General features: G+C 41.1%; 1 protein-coding gene across 2 annotated transcripts in view; it reads left to right on the forward strand.

The window, feature by feature from the left end:
- The window catches only part of MAPKAP1 (MAPK associated protein 1), a 78,845-nt gene that overhangs the window by 5,432 nt on the left and 59,541 nt on the right, over window positions 1–13,872 (forward strand). For both annotated transcript variants that reach the window (XM_085076661.1, XM_085076662.1), the window contains exons 2-4: window positions 4,050–4,374; window positions 7,491–7,580; window positions 10,946–11,094. In XM_085076661.1, the coding sequence (XP_084932787.1) occupies window positions 4,116–4,374; window positions 7,491–7,580; window positions 10,946–11,094 (498 nt within the window). In that variant the 5' untranslated portion in view covers window positions 4,050–4,115. The remainder of the gene's footprint in view (window positions 1–4,049; window positions 4,375–7,490; window positions 7,581–10,945; window positions 11,095–13,872) is intronic.

Below are 13,872 nucleotides of genomic sequence, written 5' to 3' on the forward strand. Positions count from 1 at the left end.
GTTAACATGCAGATACGATACTCTGTGTGGGGTGTTTGGTGGGGAAAGAGGAGAGCGAGACAGTCTTTATTTAAATAATTGCAGCACATCAAGCAAGCGCGAGGGTCGCAAGAACAGTTAACATGTTGTGATGATGGAGTTGCCTCCCCAAATTCAGCTGTGTTCAGCTGTGTGTTTAAGGTACAGCCTGTATAGCTGCAGATCCTTTTTCAAGACCTTTGTGTCACCTCCTGGGAGCGGAATCGTTTGTTAGCGCGCTCTGCGTTCCTCATCGTGCGCCGGGTTATGAATGAGGCTGATCTGCATAAAGCCCTGCTTCCCTCGCTGGGAGAGTCTATCGATGCCATAAATATAGCCGTGGGGTACTGGAAGAGGAATACTGCTGATAAAAATAGTAGACTGAGATGCAGCTGTCTGATTCTGCTACAAAGTTCCTGTGAATCCTGGCAAGTCATTCAGCCTCTTGATGGTGCAATTTGACATCTTTGGGGATGTTCTGTGTCTGCACAAGGCTAATGGGGGGCTGTGCTCTGCAGGGACCTCGGGGCATGGCAGGATCACAGCGATGGCACCCAGGAGAAGGGGAGAGGGAGCATTCACTCCTAGGCTGTTGATCAGATCATGTGCAGAAAGTTAGATCAGGAAGAAAGTGAAGGTCTCTGTCCGCCTGTGTGATCAATCATAGATGTTTGCCAATCATCAAAACCCCAGCCTGTGTATCCTGTTGTACAGAAATACCAAACTCTAAAATTCTGGAGATTTCACACTGCTCTCTTTGGTTTTAGTGTTCGCACAGAGTATGTTTGACAGCTGCCTGCAAAGTGGTTTATTCAATAGTAGAATTTTATTTGTATAGTCCAAGTTTTAGAAGAACATTTATTTTTTGTTTATGGTTAAAGAATGTATAAGATGCTGATGCTCAAAAAGTCCCTGAATTCTATTAAATTAAGCTCCTCCATGAGGATGTGGTGATGATGTGTGGGTGTAGGAGTGCAGAAGGGGTGTGCTGGCAGATCTCAGCACATCTAGAAATTGATTTTGGATCTGTGATTTTGCTGGAACCTTCAAGGTGTTTGTAGAGGTTTGAAAACTGAGCTTTGCTTCTCTGCGTTCTTCTCTCTTATTGGAAGTCACTGTTCCTCAGAGCAGGTCTGTGCCATGGTTTGCCTTTATCAACAGGAGGAACTGGTTAGAATTCTGTGGGCTACAACTACTAAATGTGGTATCAAAACTTGAATTGAATTTGGGGGTCTGAAGTTTATTTTTTTTTAAGGATTTTAACTGTTCAGAGATTTTCTGGTTAGCATTAATGTATTGAGAACTTAGTTTTAACGTATCTTTTTGAAAATTCTGAAGAGGAGGAAATAAAAATATGTTTATGTTAAACTTGTAGAATTTCCATCACTTTCTCACGTTCAGGTTTATGGGAAAAGCAGTTGCACGTGTACAGTTGGGAAGAAGCTTGGCTGATTTAGCACACAACTGTTAATGGCAGGAAGTCGGGGTGCAGAGTATAAAGGTAAAACTCTCGCATCTGCTGTTACATGTTGTTAACTCCCTCAGCAGACATTAAATCATTTCAAGTACAATAATAGTGTGGGAGGTAAATTAACTAACCATTAACAATCTTATAAATACACAATTAACATGCCAACATTTATATGACACATTGATGGGGCAGCAGTAATTTTTGATTGGGAGTTTGCAGACCTTTCCGACGCCTGAGGCTGTTGCTTATTTAAACAAGTTTTTACCGCTTGCAGGTACATGTGGCCTTTTCTAATCAGTGAGGAGAAATAATTCAATCTAAAGAACATTCTCAGCACATGTTTTGAAATGTCCATGAGCTGTGCTTGGTTGTGTCTGTGTCCCGTGAGCCACACGATGCTGGTCACACTGCTGCAGTGTCAGGGCACTGAACACATCGAGGGCTGCCTTTGGCTGGGACATTTACCTTGTGGCCTCTCCCCTGGAGGACAGTGAGAGCCCCATCAGGAGCAGCCCTACTTACTCTGATGGAAAGAGTCAGAAAATTAAAACAGACTGGAGTTGTGGTGCTTCCGAGGCTGGCAGAAGCCTCTGGAGATCCCATCCAAACTCACACCTCCAGGCAGGGCCAGCAAAGCTCCAGGCTGTGTCCAGTTGGGCTTTGAGGGTCTCCAAGGATCCTTCTGGAGCGAATTTCACTAATAGCATAATTTATTACAATGTGTGGTAACAGTAGTGTATTAATAACCAGCAGCATGTCAGGTTTATTTCTCTACCATTCCTTTATTGAATTTCTTTTTGCTGCTGGGTCTGTTGCTTAATGTAATACTTCTGAATTTGTCTGTATTTTTTAAAGCAGGAAGGGGACAGTCTCTCAGAAAAAAAATCCCTATGATATTTGCAGTCAAAGGAGAAAAAAATGTCTAAAATTCTGAAGGCTGCAACTATTTATTGAGTGTTGTCATCAGCAGATGCCAATATTTGCTGGGAGGGAGGACACTGGTAGGGTTGGAGGGTTTGCAATCTACAATAAGCCTTCAAAATTTTGCTTTTGTCGTTATTAGATGAGTGTCCAAATAAAGGTTTACTTTTGCCCCCAACTGTTTAAATGCAGAAGCTGCTCTGTGAGCCCCTGTGTTAGTACACCTTTCCATACACCTTTCCTCTTGGAAGCATACAGGGGAGATGGCAAAATGCATTTGCTGGTCCTGGAACAGCCTGGCTGGTCCTTTCTTTCCCTTCCCTCTGTTAAAATATCCCAAGAGAAGGCCAGCTGCCTTCAACAGATTTTTTGGGATGTGGCTTCTTGTGATTTAAACAGTTCTGCAAGCAGCAAGGACAGGGCGTTGCTGGTGTTTCCAAGTTCAAAATCCCAAACATACACACACAGCTCTATAGCAGGGTTAAAGTGTTTTTGTCTGATTACAAAAGCAGTGGGGATTTTGAACTTCTGGAATTTACATCTGGTCTTGCCCTGTGTCACCTCAGACCGAGCCCCTCAGGTGGAGGTGTCCCCATGGCCCTGAGCCACCAGGGTGAGGTGGCACTGCTGCTCCTGCTGCTGCTCACTGATGGATTCACTATGTGAACAGGAAAAATAGTTTCTGTTCTTTGTGGGTTATTTTCAGCAGGTCATTTTTTGACCCAGCTCACCCCACAGCTCCACTGCCACTTTTGGGAGGGGGTGGAATTCCTGGAGCAGGGCCAGGCAGGGCATGGAGTCACCCCTTTGAGAGTCAGCCCAGGCTTGAATTAGATTGACGTAACTACAAATCCACAGCTACAGAAAAATCAGATAACAACGTGAGTGTGGTTTGGGTTTTGTGGTTTGGGGTTTTTCCTTTTCCTTTTTGCCCTCTACTTTGTTTCAAAAGGCCACTTGAGTGCTCTGAATGAAATATTTTAGGTAAGTGGCAATTACTGTTCTTGAAGTGCTTTAGAGCTCAGGCATGTGGTATTTGGTCGCAGAGCTTTCTGTGTTACAGCAGTTGCCCTGTTTGAAGCACCATACAGCAGCAGATGTTCAATATTCTGCCCTGAGACACTAATTTCTTCATGTTTAAAGTTTTTCCTGGAAATACAAAACCTGAAGAGGATCTGTAATAAGGTAGTCAAAGAACTGGTGTGTAGACACAGAACCAAAACAGTAACGCTGTTATGATGGGTGAAAAGAAATCCAAAACCCTGTTGGTTTTGTAATGGATTAGTTGGAATAGGCAGATATTTCTAGTCTGTATTCTCTTGCCTCCTATGTGTAGCACTGTGGAGTATTTTGCCTTACAGCAACCATGTGTTGTAGAGTACTGGGACCTGTCTGTAGGTATCTGTTGTGTTTTGCTGTCCTGGGACTCAGGTTTCAAACTGTGTTCCAAATCCACTGTTCCTTAAATGGATCCAAGCAATCACTGTAGCTTAAGTAAACTGGAGCAGAATTAAAACAGTTCACCCTAATTCACTCAGGATTTGTGCATCCCAAATAGTAACCTTCCAGAATGAGAGGTTTGAGCTTTTTGTGTTTGAGAGGCGTTTCTTCCCTAAAATGTTGTGTTCATTATTTCTAGGTACGTGTGTCCATGAAACAAGATGGAGAGAAGATAGTACAGTGAAGTGGTGGACTTGTGGACAGAATGGCTTTCCTGGACAACCCAACCATTATCCTTGCTCACATTCGGCAGTCACACGTGACCAGTGATGACACAGGGATGTGTGAAATGGTCCTGATCGATCACGATGTTGACCTGGAGAAGTTTAATCCCTCGTCAGCATATGGGGATAATGGGTCAGAGCCACAGGGAAGCAATGGGGAGACTCAGGGCTATGTATATTCCCAATCAGTCGATATTACCTCAAGCTGGGACTTTGGAATCAGAAGACGATCAAACACAGGTATGTGGTGTTTGCAGCAGCTTTGTATTTTATATTCAGTTTCCCTGAGTCTGCCTTGTATGGACAAACCAGAGCGTGACTGGCTCAGTGTCTGTCAAACTTCTTTTGTAATGTTGAGGCCCTTTTATAGAAGGATATGTAATGATTCAGTTACTTTAGTGTGCTGTCAACTGAGCTTTAATTGCTATTTTACCTATTCCGGTACAGAGGAACATTGAGGTAGTCAGTTTTATATATAAAAAAAAATCAAATTGTGAAGACATCAAATCTAAATCCAAAGTACATGAACAGTCTTTGATATTTCTATTGTTACTGTCTGGAGGGGTGTTAACTTTTGAACAGGATGGTTATTTTCTGAGAAAAAATCTGCCTAGTGAGGCATCAAATGTATTTGTTACAAAAGAGAGGAATGAAGTTTGATGTGAGCCAGCAAAGGGAATGATTGGTCTGTATTTTGTCTCCCAAAGTTTTATTTCTGAGAAAAACCTCGAGCTAGGGTTTAATGTACCAAATTAGAAAGTTTAAGGGTGAACACCTTAGCAAAATACACTAATTTTGTCGTGACTGGCAGAGAGCTCTCCCATGTGGTGTTTCATACGAGGGATGTCTAAGGCTTCTGCTTAGACCTGAGGAATATTATAAGCAGGAGTTCTGTGAGGTAAAATATAGATAAGAAGGTTGATGTGCAGTGGTCAGTACGGACCTCTTTTTTTCTGTGTTTCCATATATATTTTTTTAATGATTTCTGCAGGTATTATAACACCACCTAGAGCCCAGAAAGCACCTCTGTGCTCTGCTTCGCCAGGAAAATGTGTGTGGCATTGGAGATACTGAAATGCCTTTTACAAGCAGGAGGTTGTGAAAAGTTCCAGAAAAGCCAGGGCACTAATCTCATGTACTGGAGAGTGAGATTTGGAAATAACTGAAATTATAGCCCAAATTGGCAGGAAGGCGTGGTGGGAATCCAGTGTGCCAGGCTGCCCAGTGCTGTCCTGGGGCTGGGGCAGTTCAGGGGATGCTGGAGCTCACGAGGAGGACAAGGCAAATTTGAAGGTTTACAGAATTGCTCCAAAAAATAATTCTGAAGGGTCATTTCACCAAGGGAGCAGATAGAATAATCTCCATTTGAATTATGGACTGAAGCCATTTCAGGTGCCAGCTGGGGGCATATTCTAAAGTCATGGCTGGGACACCAAGGGAGCACATTTTCTGCCTCTGCTCTGGCATGTTTGGTGGAGAGGTCAGTGGAAGGTGTTGGCTGTGGGAGAGCAGCAAACTGCCCAGGACCAGGAACAAAGGCTCAGCTTGCTGCTGACAGTTAATGAAACCACAACTGCATTTGGTCAGTGACATTTTTCACACCAAAAGCTTTCACTGGCTGCTTGTGAGAGTGAGCCTTAAATAATTCACATTTCTAATAGGTGCTGATCATTGCAGCTGATTTGGTGCTGCTGTAGCTCAGTCCCACAGTAAAATGGTCATTTGTGATCAGCTGTAGGTGGAAGAACAGGATGGAGTCAGTGAAGGTGGTGACTGTGCTCCTGGACACTTGTTTTGACAAGGGGGGAAAATATCCAACAGGATAAAAACATGTATTGTTCTTGTTTCTAGTCTGTGGTTTTTTCTTTATCCTTTGTTTACCTGTTAATCTAGCAGATTTTTATGATGCCCCATTTGGGGAGAAAGGGTTTTGGAAGGTAATTTTAAGTTACAGTCTCAGCAGTAACTAGTAAAAATGTGGAGTTTGTCTTTCAGAATAAAACATCTATGCTACAACAGTGTTTTTCCAATATTTAAACTTATGAGGAGGGATACTTTTCTTATTTCATTAAGAAGAAGCTACTTAGAGGTATTCAGGTTCTAACATCCTGTTGACTTAAATGGGAGATACTTATCAAAGTCCCTATTTGTGCTTGTAACTTAAACTGCTTGTTGCAGCTGTTAAAGCTCAAAGGACTGGTTTTTTATCAGTTCCCTGGTTGACAGTTTCTATGGGAAAAAAAATTACTTCGTCGTCCACAATTCAGTCCAAAGAGCTAAATGTAAAAGAATAATAACAGAAGGGATAGAAAATATTTATTAACATTTTTTAATTGCTGAAAAGGCTCAGGGAATTCCAATTGTATCTAAAAATTGTCAGAGTAATTTAGCATTTTAGAATCTCTTCTATAAACCCATTTTAGTTAATGAATTATCTCAATACATCAAAATTGGTAATATATCCAGCAAATTGTTTCCTTCGGGGGTCAGCACTGTTAGTCCTACTTCCCAATCTAATCTGCTTATTCTGAGTGGACACTTCATTCCATCAGTGCTTTCTTGGGGTCATTGTCTCAGGTGGCTTCTATCAGGTTTTTTCCCCAAGGAAGCTCTTACTGTTAACAAAAAAGGTAATTTCAGTTGTTGTTTGGTACCCTGGGCTGCAAGTTCTTCGGTATCAGAACTATTTGGGGCTTTTTTTCCTAACCATATTTTGAAGATGTAGTCAAAATATATGTAAAGAAATATAATATTCATTTTAGGATTTGACTAATGTTGTGAAGATACAAATCATTTATTTTACTACCTATAAACTGTTTCAGCCCACTGAAGAAAAAGCTGTGCTAATTTATATCGCTTTGACATTTTATAATTTTCATGATTTTTAGATAAAGGATTTTATATTTAAAACTTTAATAGTCTAGTCTGAGTTCATTTATCTTTAATTTTTGAAACGGGTAGAGTAATTCATAACAGTAATTTTATTCCTGTAATGTAATATTCACTTCAGTTCATTTGTGCATTAAAATTCCTTTAAGACCGTTATTAATGATTTATATAATGAAATGTCATATTAATCACAGAAGTTTTCACATTTTATTATTCTCTTCCATGTTAATACTATCTTTATGATCTCTATTAATGTTTTATATCCTCTAATTTCAATTATAAATCAAGAACATTTTCATGTTTTTGTTGGTATTTGCTTTTCAGGGGTGCCACCTTTAAAATTTTATGACTTTTTTCCCTACATATGCAGTATAAAACATCTTTATTCATATAAAGGTAGTTAATTATGTCTTTGTTTATAGTAAACTTTCATTGACAAACTTATAGTTGTAATATTTCTTTTCAAGCTCAGAGACTAGAACGTCTGCGGAAAGAGAGACAAAATCAAATAAAATGCAAAAACGTTCAGTGGAAAGACAGAAATACTTCTTGCTCAGGTAAAAGAAAAGGTCTTCTATTTTCCTACTGGTTTTATTGCTGCCTTTGATGGTTACAACATTTGCAGTTTATAATTTTCCCCTAAGCTTTCAAAGCACAGAGGAAATGTCAATTCTTTGTGCCATCCTGGGAGTGCCAGGCATGGCCAGGGAGCTCCCTGGGGTAAAAAAGGGACAGGAAAGGAAGAAGTGTTTAACACCCAGTTTGGCCTGAGGTACCTGGAGTGGCTGCTTTTTTTTTTGCACTCTGAGGTATCAATATTTTGTGTATTCTGTCAGCTGGCAGTGTCCTTTTCCTGTGCTGTCTCAGGGAGGGAAGCAGGGCAGGGCCAAGCTCTGTGTCACCGTGGGACTGCAGGGACAGCACGTGGCTCTGCCCTCTGCATTCAGAATAAATGCAGGGTCAGGATCTCCATGTGACTTTCCAGCCATTTCCAGAGGCCTTTGGTGCCATGCAGCATTTTGTAGAGTTTACTTGGATAGAATATTTTTGTGGTTATTTTTTTAGATAAGGTGAAAATCTTAAGAAATAAAGAGCATATATATGATATACGTAAATTCAGGCATAATAATTGCTGGCTTAGATTATCTGGCCTTTCCTTGGTAAAACTATTATCACTAATTTCTCAAAAAAAATTAAATTCTTTTTTTTTTAATTACGTAACTGAATATTTGTGACTGGATATTCTACATAGTTTAAATTGTAATAAATTAAAAATCTGTCTCAATTTTCCTATTTTATAACTCAAGCTAGTTTCTATTTCTGTTGTATTTGACACATATTCAAACCTTTGTCATGCCTACTTCTTTCAAAATTCGTGTATATCTTAATGAGGTCCCTATGTAATCTCCTTTTTTTTTTGCCTAATTCCTTATATCTCCATGGCTGTCGTTTGCAGAACGTTCTCCAGCACTATAATATCTTTTTCAGAGGAGTGAACAAAGCTGCTCACATGAGCAGCACAGTTGCACTAATCCTTAATTCAGTGTTCAGCTGTGTTGGATACCCCTGTTAATGCATTCTGAAATGTTTTTGCCTTTCTCCTTCTGTAAGCAGAGTTGTAGGTTTTAAAGGTTAATCTACCATAACCTCCAACTCTTTGCTCAGTATTTTATAGCATTTGCCCAGTGCTGCTGCAGATCTCTGCTGTCTCTGCTGCTCCCTGCACTGAGCTCAGGCTGAGCTCCCTTTGCCACTCCTGGCTCCTCAGTCCCAGCAGCTTCATCCCTTCTCAGTGCCTCGTGAGCACTCATCATCTGTCCCCAGCAGTCAGAGATGTCCCCTCTGAGCAATGTGCTGGGCTTGCAGGCAAATAGATCAGTCCCTGCCTGCTGCAGATCAGATTTAAATAAAAAGATAAGTAAGTTACATAAAAATTCCAGGCACTTGGGTCTATTGGCAGAGCTGATTTTGCTTCTCTGCTTTGCCTGCTGAGTTCTGCATGTTTCTCCCTCACTTGCATGAACAACAGCACTGCAGGAAGGAGAAAGAAGAGCCCTTAAGGATATCCACTGTACCTTCCTCTTCATCACATGGGTGTAGGAGGCTTTGTGGTTTTGGCTCTTTGAATTTGGGGTTATGGAGAAGTGTGTGTGAAGACAGCAACAGAAAGACCTGTTCTTAGAGAGGGGATTTGGCTGCCTTCTGCCTGTGTTCAGCTGAGCTTTGGACAAAGTTGATCCTGTGGCTGGCACTGTGCAAACCAAAAAGATGCTGGAGAGTGGCTGTTGTGTCCTGGGTGGGGGTCTGATGGCACCAGCTGCATCACAGAGGTGCCTCACTGTAGGGATGAACTCACAGACATTGCTGCCCTTCTGCACTGGGCTGTGGGGGCATCACTGAGGGCATCTGTCAGCTGAGAATTTTTTGTGATTCGCATATGTCAAGGGAATTTTTCCAAAGCCTTGTACTCAGCCCCTACAGAGTAGCTGTAGATATAAACTTGCTTTTTCACATGTGCGAGTTAAATCATTTTATTGGATTCCAAGGTCTTTTCCAAATGCCCAAGAATTATCAGTTAAAGGTAGTACTCCATCATAATGATAGAGATTTTTTAAAAACCCAACAGGTATAAGTGCTTGCTGAAAAACCAAAACAATCTAATGGAGTTAAAGTGGCCACATTGAAAGGGATTAAATCAAGATTTTTTTGGTTAATAGCAGCCTCTCACAAGCCTGTTGGGGATCTCTCAGTGCCAGTATTTAGCACCTCTGCCAACTGCCTGAGTTTTAAGGCAATCTGCTGATAAAAATAAATGGAGCTTTTGACTAATCATTTGACAAGTTTTAATTTTGCACTCTAAGAAATGAACCAACTCCCTGCAGATCTAGTCCCAGGTCATTCCACCTTGGGAACAGTTCCATTTCCCTGGAGAAGCAAAATGTAAATCTGTGAGCTGTGAGGGAATCCAAGCACAGGAGCGCCAGGCTGGGCAAGCTGGGTTGGTTCTCAGGCAGTGATTGATGGAGGTTGGGGGCTCTTGGTTCCTGGAGCAGATGTGGGAAACCTTGTCCAGATTCAGTCACAGCTCCCTGCAGATGAGACCCGTTGGTGCTGATGTGCTGAAACACCCCGGGCTCTGTCCTGGTTTCATAGTGGCCTTGTAACATAAGAAGCCCTATTATTAGGGTTTTTTTAAAGTATGAAGTTGAATTGTTGGAAATTCAACTGTGCACATTCTTCACATAAAAAGGCTTTTACGAGCCTTCACTGACCACACAAAGAACTCCTGAACTTGGATCTCCTTTGTTTTTAGAAAGCTTTTTTGTTTTTATTGTTCTGACTGTTGATCTGGAATGGTGGTTTCAGGTTTGACATTTTTATGGGGTGAGGCCATATCCCATCTACCATGGGAAGTAAAATCTGCAGAAATGATTCTTTGGCTGCTGGCAGCAGGGGGTGATTACGGTGCAGCGCTGGGCAGCGTGGTCCTGTCCTGTGATGTGGCACCATGTCACCTGTCACAGGCTCAGTGGGAGCTCTGTTTGCTTGCCATGGTGTAGATGTGTCAGCAGCTCTTTTCTGTAGTGATTCCTGTTCATTTCGGAAAAGGTAGGCAAACAGAAAGACCAGGAATGTGTCATTCTCTTGATTTTTATCTTAACTTGAGTGGATCTTATGCTGATCAGTTCTGTTCTCTGTATTGGAAAAATTCACCTTTTCCTCAGTAGCATCATTCAAACTTCTTAACAGTTTCATATCTCTGGGCTATGAAAGAGTGGTGGTAGATCCTGCACTGCTGAAGCATTTGTTGGTTTATTTATTTGATTTTGTGCTCCCTCTTACGATGTTATCTCTCTGTGGTAAGCAGCAGCTGCTGTACATCTCCTCATATGATGCCTCTAATCTCTTTTCTGATCTGCAGCGGAGGAGCTGAGCTCACTGTTTGAAAAAAAGAACTTCAGAGTGAAATCCCCATGTTCTGGGAAGCAGTCCATCCTGTCTGTGCGACTGGAGCAGTGTCCACTGCAGCTCAACAACCCCTTCAACGAGTACTCCAAGTTTGACGGCAAGGTGAGTGACCTGAGAGGCTTTGTCTCCTCCCAGGGTCACCTGGCAGTGACAGCCTGAGGCTCTGCTCCTGTGCAGTGACTTGTGCAGGCTCTAGTTAGGCTTTATAGTGGCCATCAGGAGGTGGTTATCTAGAAAGATGCAGATGCAATGGTTCCAGGTTCTGTAGAACCATTTCTCCTTTACAAAATTCTGGACTGAGAATTAGGTTTCTCTGCCTTGCTGTTTCCTTCTCCAGCAGGTTAGTGAGGTGTCACCTTCAGTGTGACAGAGTCGTGGGATGTCTCTCTAGTGTTGATGAGACCCTTTGTGTAAATTATTGATTATTTGGCATTTTAAAAAAAAACCTATTCTGTCTATCTACATCACAGCACTTGCTGAATATTCCATGATTCACATGTTTACCCACAGTGCTCTTGTGAGAGTGGGAGAAGTCATGGTCTGTTTTGAGGGTGGAAAACTGAAGTACCAGTAGGTCACTATCCAAGGCAAAAAGGAGCACTAATCGATGTGTTTCTGCACAAGTGCTCATTTGTGCAGCACAGGGAGGAGGTTGGCTGCAAACCTGGTAGGTCATGGAGGTCAGAGATGGATCTGATATCGCTCAGTCTGGGGAATAAATGTCTTCCCTGTGCTCCATATTGCCAAGTATTTTTCTCTGTCATCAACTGTAGAAACTGAAATATAAACATCGGTGTGATGGATCATTGTCATGTTGTCCCAAAACAAGTATAAATACTCCACAGATCTGTTTTCTACTGGATTTGTTTGTGGAATCTCCTGTGGGAGGATGGAGTTTGAGCTTCATTACCATCGTGATGGAAGAATTTCATATTCTGTTAGGTGTTCTTGAAGTGGAAAGTCAGATCCTTAATTCCACTGACATTTCTAGGAGTATCTGGAATATTTGCGAAATGGTAACCTTTAGACTATGAAGTTCACGTGCAAAAGCTCCTCTATTGTGATTTTATACTTATTAGCATGTAGCAATTAGTGCTAACTCAGGTATTCAAAATTCCTGGCCTCGTTAATGAGTGACAGCAGCACTTTCCTGCTGACAGCACCAAGAGGCCTTTTGTCTTAACTCCAGGTTTGCTGTTCTTGTGCCATGAAATTCCAGTTGGGCAAACATTTAAATGTATTCCAATGTCATGTATAGGACAAATAAAAATCAAATGCTTCTTTGTTAAGGGAATTCTGTTGTAATTCAGTCATGTTCAGGTCTCAGAAACTTGAAGAACTTCAGCATTTTTCTTCCCCTCTTTGATAATCCAAGCTAATCTTTGCTACATTACTAGAAATTGTTGTTGTCAATTTAAAATTGTATTTTAAATGAAATATCATATGTCTTGTATTTATTTTTATTGATAATATATGATCAGTATTTCACAGAAATATAATTCTTTCAGGGAATAATGCATGACTTATTTGCATAATTAACAGAGCCGTGTATCTCTGGGGGAAATGGTACATAATTGGGGAGAGGCAGGGGGGTGAGGAGGGGCTAGGGGCCTAATTAAACATGTCTTAAAAACACCCTACTTAATTATGTATTTACTCAGGGGGTCACAGTGGCTCTGAAATCTTTAACCAGGCCTTTGGTTTATACAAATCTCAGTTTGGTAATGCAGATTGCAGGTTGTGCAGTAGCACTCATTTTTCGGTGCAAGGGCAAAGCAGGAGAGCTCAGTGCTCTCTGTGTGGAGCTCTGTGCCCATGTCTGTGCTCTTCATCCTGACTGGTTTCACCACTGGCTCGGTTCCCTAACTGACCTGAAATGGAATAAATCCTCCTCAGGGTCCTCCTTCCCTAATCCCCTTGCTTGGATGTATTGTTTTCAGCTTATCAGTTCAAATCAGAATGTGTTGTGTGCTGTCATACCAACCAAGCCAATGTGGGCAATGCTTTAATCTTGCAGGTGTTTTCTGTCAGATTTAGTGTCTTTTTCATAACCACTTCTGCAATTTTATGAAATAGTAAAATTTTAAAGCACTCTAATTTCTTCCTGTCCTGATCACTTCATTAATTATCAAAATAGTAGAGAATGTGGCTTGTGAAATACAACTACAATGGAGGCATTCTAAGCAGCTCAGGAATCCACACAACTTGCCCCACCACCACCTGGGACAGATTTGTGGTTTTCTGTACATTGTAAAACTTCAGCTCTTAACAGAAGCCAGTTCAGGTAGTAGAGTGCAGGTGGCAAGCAAACCACTACAACTGGCAGAATAAGCAAATGCTTTAAAAACAGCCCCTATGCAAACTAATTTTGGATTCAAATATGGTTCATTTCACTCAGCTTAGGGGCAAAACATTGAAACAAAAAAATACATTTTTTTCCACACGGAGATCTTAATCCTGGATTAATTATTTTACACATTTTCCATTTTAATTAAAGCAGTATTGCTTCTTTCTTAAGTTCTTTATCTACTTTCTTTAAGTAAAGCTATTTAATACTGGGGATTGTGGAAAACATTTGTTCGTGATTATGCAGACATACAGTCAAACAAGACTGAAACAAGAGCAGCATGCAAAAATGTATTTAAGGACTATCATCCCAAAATGCTGCTAAAAGCTATTAACCAGTACGTGTTAATTGCCACAGCATTCATATTAATTTTCACTTCGGGCCCGACATTGTGGAATATTTCCCCTGATACATTTTAAACAAAGTTTAATTTAAGGAACTGCTTCTATCAACACTTATGAAAATTAACAGCCAAGCAATTAGCACTCATGAATTATCCCTTCCCCCATGCTTGCTACAGCATTATTTTTAAA

The sequence above is a fragment of the Lichenostomus cassidix genome, chromosome 17, assembly GCF_008360975.1.
Source record: "Lichenostomus cassidix isolate B80296 chromosome 17, HeHo_3.0, whole genome shotgun sequence".
Lineage (NCBI taxonomy): Eukaryota > Metazoa > Chordata > Aves > Passeriformes > Meliphagidae > Lichenostomus > Lichenostomus cassidix.